At 41.6% G+C, this 24,282-nt stretch overlaps 1 protein-coding gene across 1 annotated transcript in view; it reads right to left on the bottom strand.

Moving 5' to 3' along the window:
• Nucleotides 1–453: 453 nt before the first annotated feature.
• The window catches only part of COP1 (COP1 E3 ubiquitin ligase), a gene marked incomplete at both ends in the record, with an annotated part of 138,854 nt that continues 115,025 nt past the window's right edge, over nucleotides 454–24,282 (bottom strand). Inside the window, 4 exons of the mRNA XM_080698776.1 lie at nucleotides 454–645; nucleotides 4,171–4,242; nucleotides 10,478–10,552; nucleotides 15,153–15,197. Of these exons, the coding sequence (XP_080554902.1) occupies nucleotides 454–645; nucleotides 4,171–4,242; nucleotides 10,478–10,552; nucleotides 15,153–15,197 (384 nt within the window). The remainder of the gene's footprint in view (nucleotides 646–4,170; nucleotides 4,243–10,477; nucleotides 10,553–15,152; nucleotides 15,198–24,282) is intronic.

Below are 24,282 nucleotides of genomic sequence, written 5' to 3'. Positions count from 1 at the left end.
TGTGGCACCTTTAGAGCTGGAGCTCTTAGAGGCACATTCATTAATTTTACTTTGTTATTATCAAAAAGTCCTCTGCTAACGTCAGCCCATTGGACTTGTAAGTCTGAGTGTGCCGGGGCTGGCAGCACAGTTTAGAGCTGACCAGAAACGCGTGGCCATGGGGACATCCCTGTGGATGCGGAGAAAAAAGTGAGGGGTTGCTTTTCTTTAGTACATGCGACCGTCCTCGTGATAATTGAACTCAGCTGCTGTTTTAGGACGGCCACGTGGCCTAGGGGAACAGCCGGGCGGCTTACAGAGTGCTCCTTCCCAGTGGAGTTCAATGTCAGTGACTGTAGAAACCTCAGTTGCAGGCCCTTTGTGGGGACCGCGGTCCAGGCCCCCGCCGCGCTGGCTTCACACGGGAATCGCCACTTCCCGGGTTTGTCTTTCACTCTGCAAGCTGAGCGGTGGTCACCAGCAGGACTTGAAAGGGCCCCTCGCAGCACGGAGGCGGCCATCTTTCCTCCGGAATGCTTTTAAGTGGACGAAGCCGCCCATTTGCAGGTGTGGCCAACTTCCTCTCGTAGGCAGGCCCTTCCCGATCTGTGTGATGTATGAGTTGGAGACTCGGGTTCCTGGGGGAAGAGAGAAGCCTTTTAAGTGCTGAACAAAATTGCGAGAGGGTTCGGTTAAATCGGGCACAGGCTACGGCCTCAGACCCAAGATGCACAGGCCTGCCAGGCATTAACAAACAGTCCTGTTTGCTTACAGTGCTCGTGCTAATTTTGTTTTCATTCATATTTATTTGTTTCCTTATTTATTGAGTTGAGTCGATTGCTCTAATTGTCCAGAAGGCTGAGGCTTTGAGGAATCTGCAAACGTCTGCATAATTCCCAGACAATAGAAATAAAATGATTTCCTCTGATTCAGAACAACCTACTGGTTATTCTAAGGAGAGGGGACTAATGTCAATTGCGCTGGCAGGTCCTCTCCTCCTGAGGGCTGCTGGGTCCCCTGCCCGCTGCCTTCGCCTGATCTGCTCAGCTCTAATCTAACTCCCTCCTAGAGGACAGACTTTCCCAGAGTCCCAGCACCTTTCCTCAGAGGCAAAGCCTTCCTGCCTCCAAACACCATGAGCGCCACGCGCAGCTGAGTCTCTTACCTGCTGGATTCACTCTTTTCTGTGAAATAAAATGACAGCAGGTTCCTGGCACTTGATTTTGGGGAGGAATGTCCTGGCCTTGCCTTAGAAGCAGCCTGCAAAGAATGCTGCTGACAAATAGCACATCTCTGGTGTCATTTTTTAAAAAATAATTTTACTATTTCAGTAGGCATAATTAGAGTTTAGGGTCTTTGAAATCCTTCTTTATCCAGGTAATTTTGTCAGGGGCACAATCCCAACCACGCAGATGGGGACTGTGGCATAGAAATTCATTTGTTAGGCATCCCATGGCTTAGTCAAACTTCTTTTAGCCTTTTTTTACAATCATTTTGCTCATCTCCTTTCACAGAGCATTTTTTTTCTTTTTTTGACAATGATCAAATGTTCCTGTTGTATTGGAAGTGGGCCTTTTAAGTTTGGAGATGGCAATATTTTATTTATTTATTTTTGTGGTACTGGGGGGTAGAACCCAGGGGCTTTCTACCTCTGGGCTACACCCCAGCCCTATTTTATAATTTATTTGAAAACAGAGCCTCACTAAGTAGCTGAGGCTGGCGATCCTCCTGTCTCAGCCTCCCAAGTGCTGGGATTATAAACGTGCACCACCATGCCTGGCAAGATAGCAATATTTTAATGGCAGCTTTTATAGTTGTTCTGTTAGCAAAATGGGTCCCCTATATCTGAGCAGGGAGTTGATAAAATTGATAGCAGATGTTTTTAGTTTTCATTGAAGTCCAAGAGTCCTCTATTAAAAAATTGTTTTCTCTACAGCTTGACAGACATAGCAAACACATATTTTCTATCTGTCTGTCTCTCTGTCAGTCTGTCATTCATCCATCTATCTAAATATCTATCTAAATCCAGAGCCAAGAATTACAGGTCTAGTAACGTGTGTGTGTGTGTGTGTGTGTGTGTGTGTGTGTGTGTGTGTTGCTAGGGATTGAACCCAAGTATATACTACCTCCAAGCTACACCTGCAGACCTTTTTATTTTTATTTTGAAACAGGGTCTGGCTAGGTTGCTGAAGATGTCCTTGAACCTGCAGTCCTCCTATCTCTGCCTCTCAAGTACTGGGATTACAGGAGTATGCCGCCATGCCTGGATAGTAGCTTCCATTTACTCCTTACTTGTACCCACTTAATTCCAGACAAAACACAAGTCTCCAAAGGCCTCAAGAAGCCACCTCAGCAGAGGAAGTCCAAGTTGGCCGTTCTTACCGGGCATGTGCCCCATCAGGGAACAGGATCAAATCTGTGCTTTTGACTTGGCTCATCTGATAAACCAGGTCAGAGCCTAGCATATTGTTAGTTACACAACCGGGATCATCTATTTATTCAGGGTGTACTGAGAGGGCGCTGGAGTTTAAGAGAGTGTGCCTCCTAAGCACAATATTAGGATGGGAAAGCAGTGCTTGCTCAGAGCTTCATGATGCGCTGACAATCGCTGGGTCTGGTGACTGTAGCAACACTGTCCCAGAGTGCAGACAGGAGAAGTCAAATGACCAACGTGTGTGTGTGGGGGGGTTGCAATGGGGACAGTCTTGTCACAGGCACCCCGCGTACCCAGCACCGTGGCCCTTAGAACCAAGGATAATCGACTGGTGTAATCACCCAGTTCCAGCATTTAAGCAACACTCCACTAGCAGCACCTTTGTTTTCGGGACAAAATAAGTGAAAGGTTTTTCAAAATTTGGAATCCCCAAGGCCGGGGGGGGCACGGCCAGTTTCAGTTGATTGAATGCCTCTTCAGTGTCTCAGGACCAGACCTGACGTACTGGAGAGCCACGCAGTTGCTTATCAGAGATTGCCAAGGGTTTTACACACTTGGCCAAAGCTGGGAGCCAGTGCTGGGGCCCGAGCTCAGTGGCAGGGAGCTTGCCTCTGAGCATGCACCAGGCCTGGGGTCAGTCCTCAAGGCAGGGACAGGGAATATACTCACAAAATAACAAAACTGGGAAGCACTGCTTAATACCCTACTAATCCCCCCACCCCAAAGAGTGGGCCATTTGATATGCAAACTCAGCTGGCTCCTACAGTGCCACCCTTTGGAGCCTCCAGCCCACAGCAGATGCTCTCCTCTTTTACTTGGGCCTGTCCATGCTGCAGTTTGTCCAATGAGGCTTTATGACCCTGGGAAGGAGGAATCCCAGGCAGGCCAAAGCAGCCGTTGCTCGCTGCTCCTTCGTTTCTGAGGCTACCAGCAGGCCACGGGATACACACTGTATAATCACAGATGCGTCTGATGGGACAGATTTTCTACAAATGACTAGAGAAAATAGTAGGGGAGTCTTGAAACTCTTAAAGAATCCTTTACTACAAATATTGAGCTTTTCATAAGCAAAAGCAAACAGAAATTTAGACTCGTCCGTTAGAGGGACAGGGGAAAAATACAGAAGAGAGGTTGACTGCAGAGAAGCTCTTTGCAGATGATAATACCAGAATCGGACTCCGTGCAGCTTGTGACTGCAGGAGCTAATAGGATAACAAGCACGTTTATTTCTCTAACATCTTGTACAAACCTATGTGTGAAATTTACCTTTCTTCTTTACTGGATGGTAACATTGCAGGGGTGATGTCCCTTTTTAATTATCCTGTCTTCCTAATTCTTGCATAGCCAGCTTTATCTCTACTAATAGAGCTATCAACATGGGACATTGTTTTACCCAGACCACAGCTTATCTTTCTTGTAAGCTGTTTTGATTGGTCCTTTATCTCGAATTAAAGCGGTATTATTATTTATTTCCCAGGGACCAGAGCCCTGCAGCTTAGGGTGTTTTGCCAGCATCATGAGAAACTAATGCTCTTCTCCTGTCCCTTTTATTCCAGAAGGACCACAGTAACCTAGGGTGCCCTGTCTGGGGCAGCTCTCAAGCTTTCCCTGTGGACTCCAGAGTATCGTAGCCTTTCACTTGCCCAGCACGTCTTTTTCCCAATGGGTTTACAGGAGGACTAGGAGAAAGTAAGGAGCCATGTTGTTTAGTATCAGTACCTGGACCCCCGAGGAAAAGGAGCGAGGAGAGGGCTTACCTGAAACACCCACCTGTTCTTACCCGTGGCAGTTGGAAAGTGGAAGTCTGGAGAGGAAACTGTACTCGTTATCTACCAGAAAAGGCCAGGACAGATGAGGCAGCCCCCGTCACTGACATAGATGGCCACCATTCCCCACCTCTGAGGCTCCATTTGAGCCATTTGTCAAGTCTTCCCTGGCCGAGTTTCAACTTGCTGGGCATTTCTGTCTGGTCTCCGCAGTCTCCATATTCTCAGAATTCTTTCTACAGTCCTCTGGTGCTCTGACATCCTGTAGCAGTTTTCTCTTCCTCCTCGCCTGTTCGTGGTCCAGCCAAAGCAGGCCTTATTCCCTTCAGGAGAGTTCTGAAAGGCTGAACCAGCCATTGGTCATCGGTGCTTTTGCTCTCGTCTTTCTCTGAATTATCTCCAAATTGAGTAGGTGTTGCTAGGACCTGAGAGTAGCCTGTCCCCAGAATTCTACCCCGACTGAGGCTAGGGTAGTCCCCAGGGGAGCCGAGACAGAGCATCCCAAGTCCACGGGGTGGTTTCACCTGTTCTGGTCCAGGCCGGTCAGTTCTGAGAGAGCTTCCACAGTTCTAGGTGGAGGCCGGACCACTGAGGCTGCGATCAGCCCTCCACTCCCCAGGCCTCTGCAGGGCTTCGCTATTCACATTACACACTTTATTTATTTATTTATTTACTTATTTATATGTTTTGTGGTGGAACCCAGGGGCATTCTACCTCTGAGCTATACCCCTAGCTCTATTTTTTAGTCCTTTTAATTTTTTTTTTTTCCCAGTATTGGGGATGGAACCCAGGGCATCCTATCTTCAAGCTACACACACACACACACACACACACACACACACACACACACACTTATTTTTTTGCGGTGCTGAGGATGAAACCCAGGGGCCTTCTACCTCTGGGATACACTCCCAGACCTATTTTATATTTTATTTGGACACAGGGTTTCACTAAGTTGCTGAGAGTGTCACTAAGTAGATGAGGCTGGCTTTGAACCTCTGAAATCCTCCTGTCTCAGCCTCCCAAGCGTGGGGATAAAAGCGTGCACCACCATGCCTGGCCTAGTCTTTATATTTTTTTGAAACAGGATCTCACTGAGTTGCAAAGGGCCTCGCTAAGTAGCTGAGGCTGTCTGCGAACTGCGATCCTCCGGGCTCAGCCTCCTGAATTCTGAGATTACAAGCGTGTGCCACCACGCCCGTCCTCACATTACACATTTTATAAGTTACACCCCATGTTGTAGAAATATTGCTGTTTTTACCATAAAATCCAGACATACATATTTTACTTGAAAGGAAAGAATAAGATGTATTTGATACAATTTATCAGCACATATTTGGATTTTTTGTTATGTTTACTGATTCAAGAATTGAGAATTCAATCTGAGTTTTATAATATAAGGATGATTTTGTATATCTTTACTAATAAAGCTAGTAATTCTTCTGAAAGAGTTTCTAACAATTTTAGAAAGATAAAGTGCTGGGGCCTGAGCCTATTAAGATAATTGGATATAAATTCTAAAATGAAATGACCTTTCTAGACTATCTTGCCCCACAAAATTTTATTTCCTTGAGATTATTCCAGTCTCTTTCTTCTCCCGCTGCTGGCCTACTCAGCCCCCAAGGCCAGCTTCCTTGTCGCTTTCGAGAATCTTGTCCCAGCTGCTAAGCGCTTCTAATCTTTTCCCTTAGAGGGGGGACTGATTGACAATGAGCATTTTATTTTAATGATACTGGGGACTGAACTCAGGGACATCCTACCTCTGAGCCATATCCCCAGCCCCCCCCCCTTTTTTTGAAACAGGGACTTGTTAAGTTGCTGAAGCTGGACTTGAACCTGCAAGCCTCCTATCTCAGCCTCCTGAGCACTGACTGGGATTACAGGTGTGCACCACCACAACCGGTCCACAAAGGGAATTAGTTATCAAAATATACTGAGACGGACGTTATGAGAGCTGGATTTCTGTCCAAACTCCTGACCCTACTCTCTCTTCGCTTCAGCCCACAGAAGAGATGAAACTCATGTCAAGGTTCCCTTGAGATCTCAGACAATGAAGTTAAATATTTAACATTACTAGACCTCCTGCCCTAACATACCAGGAAGAGCTGGTGTGAAGGAGGGACATTGCTTTTCTGTCATACAGACCTGTTATAGTGCAACCAGATGAGAGGGAGGCTGGGAAGTGAAAACGCCTCCAGGGACTCAACACTGGAAAGCATCTTTGGCATTCACTGTTGGCTCCAGGGATGGGATTGATATCGTTTCCCTGGCAACCAGTCCCCTCTTCTGCCCTTCCTTCTCTGGTCTTTTTACCTGTCCCAGGAGGACAAGCAGAGGACATGCAGCTGTTTAGCCAGTAGCCCCCAAACCCTGCTCTCCAATAAGAGAACGCACTGGGCATGTGGTTGGAAGACACGCCAGAATTTCATCTGAGGCATTTCCCCAAGCCAGGTTTCCTTTCTTTCTTCCTTCCTCCTTTCTTTCCTTCTTTTCTTTCTCCCTTCCTTTCTTTTTTTCTTTCTTTTATGGTACTGGGGATTAAACTCAGAGGCATTTTACATTTGAGTTACACCCCCCAGCCTGTTTTATTTCTTATTTGGATACAAGGTCTTTCTAGATTGATGAGAGTCTCATTACTTGCTGAGGCTTTCCTCAAGCCTGTGATCCTCCTGTCTCAGCCTCCCAAGTACTGAGATTACAGGCATGTACTACCACACCTGGCTTCCAAACCAAGGTCCTCATCATGGTGATTGTGGCCTTTGACAGATCAGCACACACAGACAGGCAGATGCCATGTTCAAAGAGCACAGGGGGGAAAACAAAACCCATTTGATAGACCTGTTGAAACTTTCAGAACAGTTAATCTTCTAAACTTTGATCTACTTTTTTCAACTTTTATACTTCACTTATCATGGAAAAAATGGAAAGTGATTAAATATCTAATACACACATGCTAATATTACCCTGTATTCGTGGAGTGACGATAATTTCCAGGTGTGCCAGAGAGGCCTTTCTAGAGATGTGTTACTGGAACTGTACAGAGACCTTCACAATAACACAGAGCACTCAACCCAGTTCTTAGAATAGAAGCCTGCCTTTTTCCAGGGAACCTTCACTGAGCTCATGAGCAGTCTCTGCTGGGCCAGGCCACACGTGGGAAGTGCCTGTGTAGCCTGTGTAGACTTCCTTGTAGTATAAACACTGACCAGTTTGGTTTTTAAATAGTGAAAAACAAAACAAAAATTTGGAAAGTGAACTAATCTTTAACAGAGTTGATTTAGGAGAAAAGTAAATGTTGTTGATTTTCTTTCCCCCAGAAGTTAACCCTTCAAATTTAGCCGAATTACAAATGGAACCATGTTTTATGAGACTCAGTGATTCCAATAAAGTATCAGGTTCTGAGCTTTCATATGAGTGCTGGGAGGTGGAGAAATTTCTCTCCTATTCAGAAAGGAAATCACAACAGCACAGGGTGAAGGAACCAGAAAGTAAATTGAGGGGAAGCCAGCCGCGCAAGACATTCTCTGCTTCCACGCTCTGCACAGGCCACTGCAGGCACCAATCTTACAATATATTCAGTGAAAATACTCTCAAACCCCGAACTCTGAGGCCCACTAACGGGCCTGGCACTGTCCAGACCTCCACAGACCACTCAAGTGATAGAGTTACTGTCTCCTGATCCTCAGCAGTAGGAGTCCCTGGATTCTGTGCCTGGGCACACCCGGGGGGAACTGCCCTGAAACACAACCTAATGGTGGTGTGTCCTCCAAGATGGCCCTCCTGGTGTAGGGAAGACACATCACTACGGCAAGAGAATGACATTTGCAGAAATATTCTGCCTCCCCACAAATGAATGCTAGCTCAACTGAAATCAGATTTTTCTTCCTTTGTTTTCCCCCTGGCACTGCTGCATCATTGGCCTAGAAACAGGAGTTAACAAATACAGTTGTGGTCTTTTTCTTTGGAATGTCGCATGAGTGACAAATGATTTTTATACTGTTAAATGTTTGAAAAGTAATTAAAAAAAGATTCTGTGACATATGACAGTTCACTGAAATTCAATTTTCAGTGATTTTGTTGGAACATAGCCAGGCTCCTTGGTTTCCATTTCGTCTAGGGCTGCTCCCCCATGCCACGATGGCAGTAAGTTGCTGTGGCCCCAAAGCCTAAGTTACTTTCATTTGGCCCTTTACATGGTCTCCTGACTCCTGGCCTAGAAGAGACTGCCACATAGTAGGCACTACCATTTTTGTTGAACGAAGGGACTCACCAACCGGCCACATCTATTGTGGACCACTGGTGCCCAAGGGGATGGGCTGAATTACTAGGCTGCTATTCCACTGACCTTCACTCTTCTGTCTCTGGGATAAAACATTCTTTTAGTTGTATAAAACTAAAGTGGATTTTTATATTTTGGCTATACAATTAAAGCATTATGTGCTTTTTTTGTTATTGACAATAACACAAAAGTCAGTTCATAGAGGGAAATCAAAGCATCTTGAGACTGCAAGAATTCCACACGGTGCTTGGTTAACCTGGACTGCTGTTATGTCTGGGAACTTGAACTCAGAATTCACAAGAATTCCTATCCAACTCAAGATCACTTTCAGGATTTGGGTACTCTTAAGTTTGGTTCTAAAACTTATCTGATAAGGGACACATGACTCATAGATGGTTGAGAATAGATTAAAACCATACACAATGGAAAGATTTAGTTGCTGGTCTGGAAAAAGAACCCTGGGGCATTATAAGATACACCTTGCCCCCTCTTCTTTTAATTTTTGAAATGGGATCTTGCTAAATTGCTGAGGCTGGCCTTCAATCTTGTCTCAGCCTCCCAAGTACTGGGATTACAGGCATGCACCACCTTGCCCTGCTCCATGCGGAAAGATTTCTTAATCCTCATGTAGAGAAGCTGTAAGGACCTGGGGCAAAAATAACAAACTTATAGGCACTCATATTTGAGTGGCTAAATCACAAGAATGACTACAGATTTTGTGGAGTAAAATCCCATTTATTAATATTTTCAAATTTTATTTCCATTTCATTCTCAGTACAATTTAGAGATAAATAAGGAGTGAAGAGACTTACCACCTCTCACCAAGCTATACAACTTAGCGATGAAGTTGAGAATGGAACGTCGATCTCTAAATTCCAAATCCTTTGTCTCTTTGACAGATGGAAAAGACCACTATGATGTTCTGTAGTAGTCTTCAGCCTTAACTTCCATTGTTCTATCCTGCATGTTTTTAAAATTCTAAATTTCTGATAAGCTTATTTTGGAAGTTTATCTTTTTTAGACTTATTGGCAAACTGTAAGGACTGTAGACCTCCCTTATGCCTCTCACTCAATTTCCCTTAACACCATACATTACTATGGAATTAGTGGATCAATACTGATATATTAATATCAACTAAAGCCCATACTTTATTCAGATGTCCTGTTATTACACAATCTTTATATACTTTTATGTTATATAACAATTTCCCCTTTGTTATTATATAATGTTTCTTTTCTGCTTCAAAATCCCATCCGGGAAAGCACAGGGCATTTTGTCACGTCTCCTTAGGCTGCTCACAGCTGTGACAGCTCCTTAGGCTTTATTTTTATGACATTGACAGTTTGGGACTGCTGGTCAGGTATTTTAGGAGGATGTCCTTCAAGAGGGATTTGCCTGGTTTTCTCATTTAGCCTGGAATTATGGGTTTATTTTTCGAAAAAGGCCACAATGTTTAAGTACCATTTCCATTACAGTCTTATCGACAGTATAGGCTATCAACATGACATCACTTTTAGTGCTGACCTTGGTCACTCGGCTAAGGTACTTCACTGGAGAGTTACTTTCCTCTCCCTATTCTCAGCGTACTCTTTGGGAGGAAGTCATTATTCACAGCCCACACTGAGGGAGTGGGGTTAGGCTTCATCTCCTTGAGGGTGGAGTATCTCCATCAATCACTTAGAATTCTGCACAGAAACCTTGTCTCTTCTCCCCCATCTATTCGTCCCATCACTTATTGATAGCACTATGGCTTCATGGATATTTATAGTTTAGATGACAATCTAATACCCCTTTATTTGTTGCTCAGGTGTCTCAGTTTTGACAAGTGCCACTCAATGGCTGTTTCTCTTGGTCTTGAACATTCTTTTGCCTCCTCTAGCTCAGTTTCTACTTGCTTTTCAAAGCTCAGCTGAGATGTTACCTCCTGAAGGAAACACTCCCTGACAATCACCTCTCCTCCCAGCCCTTCATCTCTCACCACTGTCCCCAGTGCCCACCCAAAGTACCGTGGTGCTTACCGTGCCCTGTGTACTCACCTGTCTCTCCCGCTGGACACTAAGGACGGAGGTCACACTTTTGGCTTCTGTCTGTCCCTACTATGAAGTACAGTCCTAACAAAGTGAGAGCTCGACAAATATTTCTAGAACAGCATTATGGTTTTCTCTTCAGTTCAAACGTTAACCAGAAACCAGATGAACTGACAGCTTGTTGCTCTGGGAGGAGCTACAAGGTACTATTACAGGTGTTAATTTTAGCCACTTCATGCAACAGGCTCAAGATAAGCAGAAGTTTCCTGTTAATTCCAGATACATTTCCATAACTACATGAAGGGTATCAATCACTTAGCCCCATCTAGAACCAGGGCTGTAGAGCTTCTAGGTTTGCTGGACTTAGACAAGTGATGCCTGCAAGTGGCTCAAGGACCTTTTGGTCATGAGATTCCCAAGTATTTCTGGTGTTAAAATGGACATTTATTTCTAATCATTACTTAAATATTGTGCTACAGCTGGGAGACGTCCGCACACCTGTAATCCCAGTACTTGGGAGGCTGAGGCAGGAGGATCACAGGTTCCCTGCGAGCCTCAACAATTTAACATGACCCTACAATGTAGACAGCTGGAAATTAAACAAGTGAGGCCGAACTGAAATAATAACCACTGCTTCTATTTACATGTGCTGAGGGGCTCACGCTCTGCTTCCTATTTTGATGATTTTTCAGGACATACATTCCTAAGTGAGGCTCTTTAAGTGAAAAATCTACATTTTTACAAAAGGGCACTTACTCATCTTAGAAACAAGATGAGTCCCGGCGCCATGGCTCCGGCTGGTGGCAAGTGTAACTTCTGAAGGCCCTTCCTTTCAGGACTGAGTCCAGAAGCTTAACAGGTCCTACGTCCAACAAGTTAGGGAGGTGTAATTCTCTCAAAGCTCTGGAAACTAAAAATATTCACCATGTTTGAGGCAGACTTGTTTGGTGGTAAGCTCTGATTTGAACTAATATAAGACTATTTTTATCTTTTATTATTAATACCATATAATGTGAGCATTCATACATTTTGCTGCAGAAGCGCCACTGCTTTTGATTATGGAATACTGCCCCAAACTCTATTGGGGGCTGTTACTTAATATGCAGTAAATATATTCTTCTTTTTTTTTTTTTGGTGGTACTGGGGTTCCTGGAAGCCCTTCTACCTCCAGGCTACACTCCCAGACCTATTTTGTATTTTTGAAATAGGGTCTCTTACTCCAGCGCGGCTGGCTTCAAACCTGTGTGCTCCTCCTGTCTCCGCCTCCCAAGCACAGGGATTACAAGCATGCGCCACCACGCCTGGCTGCAGTAAATATATTCTATTAACTTTCTAATGTTGAAAAAATTCTAAGTTCTAAAAACTTTGGTTTTAAGAGTTTTAGATAAGATGTGAACTTGCAATAGGTTTTAGTAATTTTAGGTTAAGGGCTATAATATTCTGATCACCCTCATCATGCACATCTTTAGTCCAATATTTTCCAAGTGTTTAATGGTGTGTGGAGTAGTTCTGCTCTTATCTTTTGCTGAAAAGACTTTCAAAGTAGTCCTTTAGGTTGCTTTTGCTTGATCTGTCCTACTAACCTCTCACCTTTTGCAATTTGATAATAATTTATAAAGTTAGCTAGACAATCTAGAAGCTTGGGACGTGAGTAACAGAGCTTGCAACTTTCCCCCTCTACGTCTGGGGCTAGTAAGCCAGGAGCAGTAGAGTTTGCCCTCCTCCTATTTCCCAGCCACGCCCTGTGCTTTCCCGCTACCTATCTGCCAGAGGAGTCGATGCAACAGAGACCATACAAGGCCTTACAAAGTCTAAAATATTTACTACTTTACCTTCTGCACAAAGTCGGCTGACCTCTAATCCACGCTGCTGTTCAGCCCCAGATGGTATAGCTATACCTATCTGATAGCTCTGATTTTTATAAAATAAGTTGATCTGGTCCACATTCAGGGCTTAAGGCATGCATATATGACATTTAATGGGCAAAGAGAGAACCAGCTGCTGTAACTTTTTCTACTGTAAACAGTAAGTTCACTGGAGGGAACCCATATACTGTATATGTTCCTTATGTTGTGATTCTTGGTATGTGATTCTTCTAAGAAGGCTGGAATACATGGACCTTAAAATATTCACCAGTATATTACTCTGTAGTTTATGAGCAAAACTTCTTGGAAAGAGTATTTTCTTGCTATGATCCACAGAAACTTTCCCAGTTCAGCCGTGGCTCAATAAACTTTTATTATTTTTTGTTGTTTATTTTTATTCAAAAGAATTTGTTTCCCTATCACAAAAATTAGATCACCACACCACCAACAGCAGCAAAGTCCGTGGAGTTACACTGATGGTGGAGATTCGCTGGGTATTCCCAATGTCCCAAAGGTCAAAGGAGGATAAAGGAAAGAAAGTACTCAAAGGAATCCAAAGCCCGTGATGACTCTGCGGTGACACCACATGGCACTGCTGTTTCTTCACTCATGGTCTGCCAGCTGCAGGTGTAGTTAGGCAGGATCAAGCACAACTGACTTCAGTAAACCCTTCATACCAACTCTAGCACCTGATTGGGAAAAAAAGAATGAGTTTTATAAGACAAACAGTCTTACCAATGGAAAAAAAAAATGAAAATGGCTGTCAACTGCCATATTACCAAAGAATTTGAGGAGACTGGGCATTAATCTTTTAATTGACCACTGTATAAACTCTTTCAGATTAGTATCTTCACAGAGCTTTTACAATAAACTACATAAAATATATGGATAAATGAACTGGTCGATACACAGCATGGATATAACATTTACGGAATATCTGTTCTTTCCACATTAAGAAAATGTAATTATTACTGTTTAGGGTTTTAATCTATTTCTTCTGCTGAGAAACAATGACTGACACTAATGATCAAGATATAGAGTATATAAAATTTTGCCTTTCCCTACTACTTCTTTCATTTTCTGGTCAATCATCTAGTGTCAAAATATTTGTTAGTGTTTAGTGCTAAAGTAGTATCTTGTCATAAAAATCAGTTGTGATACTGCTAAAACTAAAGATAAAAAGAAGCAAATAATTAAAAGACAGAAAGAACAGAAGGATAATTCTGAGACACTGTCAAAAAAGGATTATGTTAAGAATACAATTCTAGGTGGCAAAGACTTAGTGGTACACACTTGTTTCTCTACTCGTAAGGCTTGATTTGTGCTTTGACAGTGCTGTGTGTGTGTGTGTGTGTGTGTATGTGGTACTGGGGATGGAACTCAGGGGCATTCTACCTCTGAGCTATAGCCCCAGCCCTATTTTATTTTTTAATTTTGAAAGAGGGTCTCATTAAGCTGCTGAGGCTGGCTGTGAACCTGAGATCCTCCTGTCTTAGCCTCCCAAGAACTGGTATTATAAGTGTGCACTACCAGGCCTGGCATCACAGCACTTTCTGTCTTTGTATTAGGCAAGCAGGCCACTTAAGAGGTCAGTGCTGCTGAACAAAATCTTAGGTTTGGCACTGAGATTCTGCAAGTACCAAGGTAGCTTTTAGTGACTGCAGGGACACCTGTAATTCCAATCGCTCTAAATGCCAAGCCTGGAGAATAAGGAGTAGTTCTCAATTCATGCCATGACTATGATAAAGACAAAGAGACCACAGAGGGTCACTTAAAACCAAAGATTACAAGACCTTCTACCATCTTGCTCTAGGCTTCCAGAACATCACAGATGCTAACCAGTTCAAAAGCCTAGTTTTCTATTGGCTGTCCATGATTCCCATTTAGACTAGCTGCCTAGAAGGAGACCACCCAGTGGCCATCTCGACAGCTCACATGGTGGCCCTTCTGCTTCGCCTCCGCCCACTGTGTCTCCAACACGACTCGTTTGGTTCAGGATGAATCCCCTGGTGGGTGGGTCATTCTACACTTAGGATAAGGTGAAGGAAGTCACGGCAAAATTAATGCCAATGGTATGTAAACAGACACACATTGTAATAAATACCCTGATATTTTAGGAACAACATGTGAAAAGGTACTCTTGGAATACATGCTAATCAAACTCATATATTAGAAGCCTCCACCAAAATGATAATTCTGTTTAGAAAGTTCACTGCCGAGCTCAGGATTTACTTATACACTGTATCATTTCCTTGAGCTCCTATGAACTAAGAATATGGAAAATTACATATGAATTGTGACCAAGTCTGTATGCCATTTAAGCTTTCAGCTTATAATGGCATGATCATATGATCAATTTTCAGTAAACACTAAAATTTCCCCCCCTTACCCTAACTCCTATCTTGGCAAGTGAGAAAAAACCTACTTGTCAGGGAAGAAACAGGAGAAACAGGAGAAAGAGTAGAAGCAGCTATGTTTAACTCTCGTGAACACATCAGCACTTCCTGCTGTCTCCTGGACCTGTCCCCTGAATGCCCTCTGGTCTAGCTAAACCAAATGCTGCTGGTCCACAGTGACTGCGCGGGAGTCTTCATCTGCTTTTCAATCTGACCATCTGTCAATCCATCCAGCCTCATCAAGTACTATCATCTTCTCCACGGCTGCAAACTGCCCACTTCTTCCCCTTTCAATCAAGGCATTTACAGGACCTCTAAGGTGCAATACACATGTTTATTTCCATGATCCCATTATAGTCTAAAAACGGATCTGAGTTTAAAATGGAGGCGTATAAAATAGCTTACCTTAATTGTACCCTGACTGTTAGCAGCAATCAGCACACTGGACTCCTAGAAAAGAACAAGAGCTTTTAAAGTACAGGGGGCTTTCCTGGAGGGCAGTCCACGAGACAAGTCCTCTGCGTCCTGCTCTCTTCACTCACCCTAACACACCAACAGAACTGGAAGCACGAAGCCAACTTTTAACATTTTTGCACCTAGGGGTTTTAAACCAAAAGCCTTATATTTTGCTGATTAAGTTTTAATAAAAAAAGTAAGAGAGTAGAAATAAAAGAAAGAGGACTGTCAATGGAAGTAAAGCCAAGAAAAACAGACTGAGATAAAATGCAAATAAGAATAACTTAGAAAAACAAAATGAGCAACTGTTTCTCCAGAACACTCTTTCTCTGAAGATTCACTTCCTGCCATGAAATAAAAGGAACTCATATAGATGCTGCCAATATCTTTGGCACAAATCTCTAAGAATAGACATTTATAATTAGGAAAACAAGAAAAAGAAATATTCATCTTGGAAGACTATCTTTAAAAAATATTCTACTACTTGGCATATGCATTATTAATAGCCGTGGTTGTTCCTTGAGTGAGAATTTATGTCAGGAAGTATTTTTTATATCCTAAGCTTTGGTGGGGGGACCATTTCTCTGAAAGGGAAGAAAGGGAAAGAAAAAGGAGAAAAAGTTTTTTCAGAATTTCAGCAAGCAGGAAGAGCTGGGACATGTCTCCTGTTGGAAAGAGGCCATCTGTGATGGGGCTCTGGAACTTGGAAGCATAACTAAGTCTTTTGCTCTCCAGGGTACAGAGATATGAGTGGGAAAATAACAATGAACAAAGAAAGCAACTATTGTTGGGACTCTACCACATTATCAAATCCACAGTTCACAAAGGGCCGGGAAAGGTTTGCATTTTGGGTGCCAGCCAGAGTGAAGAAACTCACTGATCACTGAGGGCACTGAGCGGAGTCCCTAGAGAGGGTAGACATTATTAGCAGGGCTAAACTAGGCTTAAAGTAAATGCTTCTCTAGACCTCGGGTCAGCACACTAGTCTGTGGGCTCCATACACACCCACTGCCTGTCTTTGGTGTTTAAGATTTTACTGGAACACGGCCGTAGCCATTTGTGCCCATACTTTGCTGTCCTTGCACAACAGCAGCGGAGTCAATGAGCTGCAAAAGACCACACAGCCTACAACGCCTGAAGTATTCCCTACTTGGACCCTCACAGCAAGCTTCCTAATCACTATTTTGGATTAACTCTAAAAATGCTTAAGCATAAAGGTCAAAAGAACCAACTTTTGGGAAAAAAAGTAACTTCCTGTCAAAACAAATATCAACACTCTTATAATTCAATAAAATCTAGACATTCAAGAATAAAGCACACAAGAGGCAAAACCCATGAACTACCACCAGAAAAAATACTAACAAACTGAAAACAGAACCAGCAATAACAAAGATAATAAAAAAAGAAAATGGGAACCTTTAAAGAATGCAATATAAACAGATTCCAACTATTTAAAGGAAACACTGAGATTGAAATTGATGCAAAAAGCAATAGAAGACAATGATAAGAACAGAACTTGTCCACTTTTCTACAGTATCTGAAATGAGAAAAATCACAGGATGGGCGTAAAAAGGGAGATAAAGACGAAACAGCTGAGAATAACAGACCAATAGATCTGACAAAACAGAAAAAAATGCAGGTGACAAGTGAAGCAGAGAGGGAAAAAGGGCGGAGACAGACAGATTAGCACTTTAATCACCTCTGGGACAATATGCAATCTAATAAATGTAACTGGGATCCCATAAAGAAGGGTCAGAAAAATGAAAACATGAGGCAATTTCTCCCCCAAATCTGCAAATTATAGACTCACCAATCTAAGAAGCTTAACAATTTCCAAGCAGAAGAAAACCATATCAAGACATAACAGTTACACTACTGTAAACAAGTTGATCAGGGAAAAAAAGCTGCCAATATAGACATATTAATAATCTCAGAGAAATAGACCTATATTGAAAATGTGTTATAAAGCAATGCTGAGATATTAAAGAACATCTAAATAAACTATAGACTGGCAGATATACCATATTCATGGATCAGCGACTCAAGTTTGTTTAAGACACGGATTCTTTCTCAATTATCTTTAAGTTCAATGCAATTCAACTTAAAAGCCCCATAACCTTTTTTTCCCCCCTGTGGTACTGGGGTTGGAACCCAAGGGTATTTTATCTCTGAGCTACAACCCCAGCTCTATATTTTTATTCTTTATTTTGAAACACTAAGTTGTGCAGAGCCTCACTAAGTAGCTGAGGTTGTCTCAGAATTATAAGCATGCACCATCATTCCTAGCTTAGTCCATAACCTTTTTTTCTTTTTGGCGGTACTGGGGGTGGAACCCAGGGCTTTCTACCTTCAGGATATATTCCCAGACCTATTTTTTATTTTATTTGGAAACAGGGTCTCACTAAGTTGCTGAGAGCCTCACTAAGTAGCTGAGGCTGGCTTTGAACCTCTGTGATCCTCCTGTTTCAGCCTCCCAAGCACAGGGATTACAAGCATGCACCACCATGCCTAGCAAGCCCATAAACTTTTTAAGAGTAACTGGCAAATCAATTCTAAAACTGATTGATTGATTGAGGTAGTGGGGATTGATTCTGGGGAAGTTTCCACCACCAACAATTTTTAATTTTTATTCTGAAACAGAGTCTTGCCAAGTTGCCTACAAACTGTCTCAGCCTCCAAAGTACTGGGATTATAGGTGTGTGCCAATGCTTCTAGCATGATTCTAAAATTTATGCGAAAAGCCAAGAAATCAGAATAGTCAAAATAATTTTGAAAAAATCAAACTGAAAGATATACACAACATAATTTGAAGTCCTCTATTAAGCTTCAGTAATCAGGACAGTGTGATAGTATAAGGACAAATGAATCAACAGAACAGAATATAAAGCCCCAAAACAGACACGATCAACTTTATTTCAAAACAACTTAGTAAGTAAATGTAAATTAACTTTACAGATAATGTTGAAACAATATATATGTGAAGTGTATGTCTGCTGAAATAACTATTTGGATGGAAAAAAAGTAAAGCTCAATCCTTATTTCATATCATTCCCAAATTAATTCTAAATGGGTTAGACACAAATGTAAAAGCTAAAATGGTAAAACTCCTATAAAAATACCTAAAATAGCCAGGCGTGGTGGCGCACGCTTGTAATCCCCGTGCTTGGGAGGTGGACACAGGAGGATTGCGCAGGTTTGAAGCCAGCCGCGCTGGTGTAAGAGACCTGTTTCCAAATAAAAATATAAAATAGGTTTGGGAGTGTAGTCCGGAGGTAGAAGGGTTTCCAGGAACCTCAGACCACCAAAACCAACAACAACAACAATAACAAAAACAAACAAACAAAAATAAAATCTTTGGATTTGCAATTATTTCTCACAATACAAAAAACATGCACCATCACAGAAAAAACAAAACCCTAATACATTGGCCTTCATCAAAATTTAAAAAATACCACTTTTATTTATTAGAATAACTAAATTAAAGACTGATGGTATCAGGTGTAAGGACACAGAACAACTTAAAAGACGACAGGCTGCTGGCAGGAAAGCAAAATGATCCCAGTCATTTTGAAAAGAGGTTTGAGAGTTCCTTACAAGGCTGAGCATCTAGTCTATTATCTAGCGATTCTACTCTTAGGGATTGATGGAAAACATACGAGAACACGTATCATATGCATACTTATTACTACATGTCTGAGGCAACTTTCTTCAAAACTGTTCAAAACTGCAGTTAAATCGGTGAACACATACATTACTTGCATATAGTTGTAAAATGAAATACTATTTGGTTAAAAAAAGTAAAAAATAAGATTTCAAATACAGGCAATAAAGTGAAATTTCAAAAATGTCAGGTAAACAAGAGCCAGATAAATAAAATATATATATTGTTATTATATGAAATTTCAGAATAAACAAAACTAATTTATAGAACTCTGGAAAAAAACAAAACTAATCTAGAAAGCAGATTATGAGTAGCCTGGAGTGTAGAGCGGATAGGATTGATTATAAAGTGTCATAAAGAAATTTCTGGGTGATGAAAATGTTTTATATCTGAATTGAGGTAGCACTTACATTGGTATATATATATATATATATATATATATATATATATATATATATATACTATTTATCAAAATTCAAATATTCCTAAAATGTATATACTTTATATCTATGTAAATTATGCCACAACACTGATTTAAAAGCATCAGACAAGCAGAGGCACAAAGATGTATTTCGTAAGTTTACTTCAAATCCAATATTGATGTTTACCAATCAGAAGTCATTATTCATGATTTAAATGCCATGTGAATTCTCAGCATAATGAAGCTCTGAACACTACTGTATTTAGAAGTGCTGTGTAACTGTCCAGCATAATATGGAGGGTATTGTACTTATGAAGCTAAACTTTTTTTCTCCAGAATATATCACTGAAGTATCAACAGGAAAGGTAAATATTTCTGTCATTGCTCTCCCTCAGCTGAATATAAAGTAAGACGGTTCAATGTGTAAGTCTTGCTATTTAAATAGGTAAACATTTCTGCCTCCTTCCCCTTTATTAAACTGGAGAGATGCCTACTATAAAAAAAAAACACCACAATATAACCCTTCTTTAATTAGGAATTTCTCCGAGTGTTAAGCATTATGCTAAATCAACATATCCTTCACTCAGAATGAGAATGAATTATTTTGTAGAAAAATAAAGGAATGTCAATAAATTTGAATAATTAAACCAGGTGGAAAAATTATATGAAAAACTTAACAAAACTGATCAACAGAAACTGAAAACTTGAGTCATTCTACACGCATTAAAAATGAATTGACAGTCAAAAATATTTTTCTACCTTAGATTTATATGACTTTACCAACAAGTTTAGCCAACAAGTTTAAGAGTAATTCCAAACTTATACAAAGTTTTCCCTTTGGTAAAGAACAAGGTAAGATGTCAGTATGGTCATTTTTGTCTGACATTACACTAGGTCCTGGCCACTGGAAAAAAGCAAAATGAACAAAAGACCTACGTGTATAAAAGCTGGAAATGTAGACATAAAACTTCCATTACCGGTGGATGCAAGATCCGAGGAATGTAGAAATAATTAAACTTAGTAAGAGAGTTTAGCACCAGCCATTGTAGTACATGCTTGTAATCCCAGCCTCTAGAAAAAATAAAGCAGGAGGATCAAAAGCTCGAGGTCAGCCTAGGCAACTAATGAAGAACCTTCCTCAAAATGAAACTAGAAGGGAGAGGGATGTAGCCGAGTGTTAGAGCTATGAGCCATCAAAAGAGAAAGATGCCTGTCTCCTTAGGCAGAGGTTCTTGGGCCACCCTCAGTGGGTGGGGCAAGGGCATGTGTGCCTTTGGCGTCAGAGCCTGAGCCGGCGCCCCCTCCCCACTCAGAAAGACTTGAGAGGATAGAGGAGAATAGCCCTTTCCCCCAGTCCTGAGGTCTGCGTAAAGAGCATCCCTTTCCCCCAGCATTCCATTCCCTCTGTTATGCCCCACACCTCCCTCCTCAGGTACCTGGACTCATCTTTAATCCTATCCCTTAATACAACTCAATTCATATATATTAAGTTAAATAAGCTAAATCCTTAGAAAAACAAAACAAAAAATTAAGCTGTATATTAGTAGGTAAGAGATAACAATTATATCTTCATAGTTCAAAAGTTATATCTTTAAATGAACATGCTTTATGAGGCTAACCTTAACATTTTAAAAAAGATAAATGTTATATAAGTGTGTTTTCTCTTATTTCCTAAAAGAAAATTGAATATAGGAAAAAACCCAAAGAATTAAATTACTTAATAACCTACTTAATTGGACTCGAGTTCCAATCTCTCATTCTAATGTGCTCTACGTGTGGGTATACTATCTCAGTTGATCATCTCATCTCTAGCACCGTGTGCTTTAGGAGCTGCCTCAAGTCTTCAGAAGAAAGCTCCCCAACTTGCTTCCAGTACGGCATTCATGGCTTCATGGCTATACAGCCTGGTTCCTCTCTGCATCATTCTACAAGAGAAACCCCATCCTATCTCATCTTACTTCAGTTGCTCTGTTGGAAGTGTCCTAAACATCGACTGAACTTTCCTTCATCTACGTTTTTGTTCATCCCGTTCTCCAGACTGAGGGCAGCACAGCAGAAACAGGGTGAGTTCTAGAGCCAGGAACACTGGCTTCAAATGTCAACTCTACTTCCTAGTTAGCTGTGTAATCTTGGGCAAATCTGAGTCTCAATTTTACTTGTAAACACAAGACAAGAATACATTCCTTATTAGAATGATGGTGATGATTTTTATTAACACTAATATAATGCCTCGTTTGGTACTTGCTGGATGTGGGTTTGTTTATAATCTGTCCAGACACTTTCCCCTTTTTCTTAAGCCTTCTGAAACCTTTTATGTCTTTAAAGCCCACTTTATTTATTTATCTATCTATTTATTTATTTATTTTTTTGGTGGTGCTGGGGATGGAACCCAGGGGCCTTCTACCTCCGGACTACACTCACAGACCTATTTTATGTTTTATTTGGAAACAGGGTCACTTAAGCCAGCTGAGGCTGGCTTTGAACTTGAGTGATCCTCCTGTCTCAACCTCCCAAGCGCTGGGATTACAAGCGTGCGCCACCACGCCCAGCCAAAGCCCACTTTAAAAGCCTGCACCTTTAAAAGGCCTTCCACAATTCTCCAACTTAAAAGTAATCTCTAGCCAGATGTAGTGATGCACGCCTATAATCCTAGTACGTGGGAGGCTGAGCTATGACGGTCATAACTGCAAGGCCCTCAGCAACTTAGCAAGATCCTGTTTCAAAATAAAAAATAGGGCTGGGGGTTTAGCTCAGAAGTAAAATACTCTGGGTTCAACCCCTGTGTCTGTCACTCAAACACACACACACACACACACACACACACACACACACACACACACACCTCAGTCCTCTAGAATTATTTTCAAGAGTAATTGTGAGGATTTCTTTCATTTAACTTTATGCCATAGTTATTTCTTATGAAGTTTTATGTTTACTAGAATAAGACTCACCAAATGCAGACAATGTATTTTTATATTGCGCAATATTTGATGAATTAAAAACAAACATTGTCATATAGTTATGCTGAGGACAATAACTATTTTTAAATTTTAATCAGCACTACTGGGGATTAAACCCAGGGCTTCACATATGCTAGGCAAATATTCTACCGCTGGGCTATATTCTTGACAGCGTCTTGCTAAATGACCCAGGCTGGCCTTGAGCTTGTGATGCCTCTGCCTCAGCCTCCCCAGAAGCTGAGGTCACAAATGTGCACCACCATATTCAGTTTATTATTCACTGATGGATCATTTACTTCGTGCCACTTATCTTCTCACGTTTCCTAGCTTTATTCCACATTGTCCTAATTTCTGAGAAGAAACTGAGGCGCAGTTTAGAAGGCTAACTTGCCCAATGCCTCAAAGTTAATGCCTGACGGCAACAGAGACCAATGTAGCAACGTAGTTCCAGCATTCTAATCAGACCACCACCCAAGACAGAAGGTCTCTGGACCAATGCCTTATCTCACCCTTCCATGTTTAAAAGCAAAAACCTACCAAATAAGGGTCTCAAAAAATTCACTTTTTCTCCCAACCAACTTCATGGTCTGTGTCATAAAACTACGGAAGGCAAGTTCTTTGAAGGTTTTATTGGGGAAGGGCAGCCATGATCCTTAGGCTTGAGTCTCCTTTGAAGTGACAGAACACTGTTAGTGACATGGAAGATGAGAAGTACACTGAGACAGCTTCTCATTTGTCTTCCATAAACAAGAGCTGGGCTGAGCTGGCCAGTGAAGAATGAATGTAAGCAGTTCTATCTTCAATGCTTTGTCTTACATGCCTTGCGTTTTCTTCTTAACGTGTCCAGGAAGTTAAAACTACATGTACTGGAGTCCCTTAGACAAATGTTTGATAAAACAGAAATGGTAAATCACCATGCACAACACAGTGTCCACAAGCACAGTTCCCCAGAGGACCAAGCACTGTGAGGAAGACATTCAATTTCGGATTCACACCTAGACAAATAGAAACTAAGGGAGAAATATAAGTGAGGCAATTAATTAGAGGCTTCAAACAAGAACAAGTCACAACCTACACCACGCCTGTGAAGTGTGTAGTATTTCTCCATTGAGCCCTTATCGTATTTGGACAAAGGCACGTCCCTTTCTTTATGAACACAGATGTCTGGTTTTCTGCTAGAAAAAGAGTGTTAATTTGGAATGAATTGTGTCACTGAAGACAAAAGACCATATCCTATTTATTTATTTATTTATTTTTGCGGGTCTGGGGATGGAACCCAGGGGCATTTGACCTCCAAGCTACACCCTCTGCCCTATTTTTTATTCTTTATTTTGAAACAGGGTCTCACTAAGTTGCAGAGGGCCTCATTAAGTAGCTGAGGCTGTCCGCGAACCGCGATCCTCCATTCTCAGCCTCCCGAATGCTGGGATTACAAGCGTGCACCACTATGCCTGGCTACCATATCCACTTTAAGCGTATGAAGATTATAAACACAAACGAATGGGCCTTTGTTTCATTCTCTTTCTTTCTGAAGTATGATGGGACAGAACGGTGTTAACATTCATAGTCCAATTGCATCTTGAAAATTAAACTCCTCATGTAGCAGGAGTGCATGGCCTGTGTGCGCAGTAAAATTTGATGTTCACTCAGGATCCTGCAGCTTCAGAGCACTTTTCAGAGGAGTCTATTCTTTCAGCTGCTTTTCATGCTTGATCTACAGCTGCCTTAGGAACACTCTCTTCCTTTCTCGAGAAGAAATGCAGCTTACACTATGCAGATTCTGGACAGGTGTCTTCACTGGATGCTGGGTTAAGTGACACTACTCAAGTGTCTGATTTCATCAGCCCCTGCTGCCTCTGCACCATCCCCAATCCCCTATGCTCAAGTCACCCTCCGACTTAAATGCAAAGCAAGTGTCCACATTTCTGACACGGGGTGCTTCAGCCTACTGAGCCATGGTTGATTTCCTGACTCCCATGATCATTCTCGTCTTAAAAACAATTTAGAGTACATTTTTTTAAATGAAATTTCTATTGT

Source organism: Muscardinus avellanarius (genome assembly GCF_963383645.1).
Source record: "Muscardinus avellanarius genome assembly, chromosome: 7".
Taxonomy (NCBI): Eukaryota; Metazoa; Chordata; class Mammalia; order Rodentia; family Gliridae; genus Muscardinus; species Muscardinus avellanarius.
This window is presented reverse-complemented; position numbering and strand designations above follow the sequence as displayed.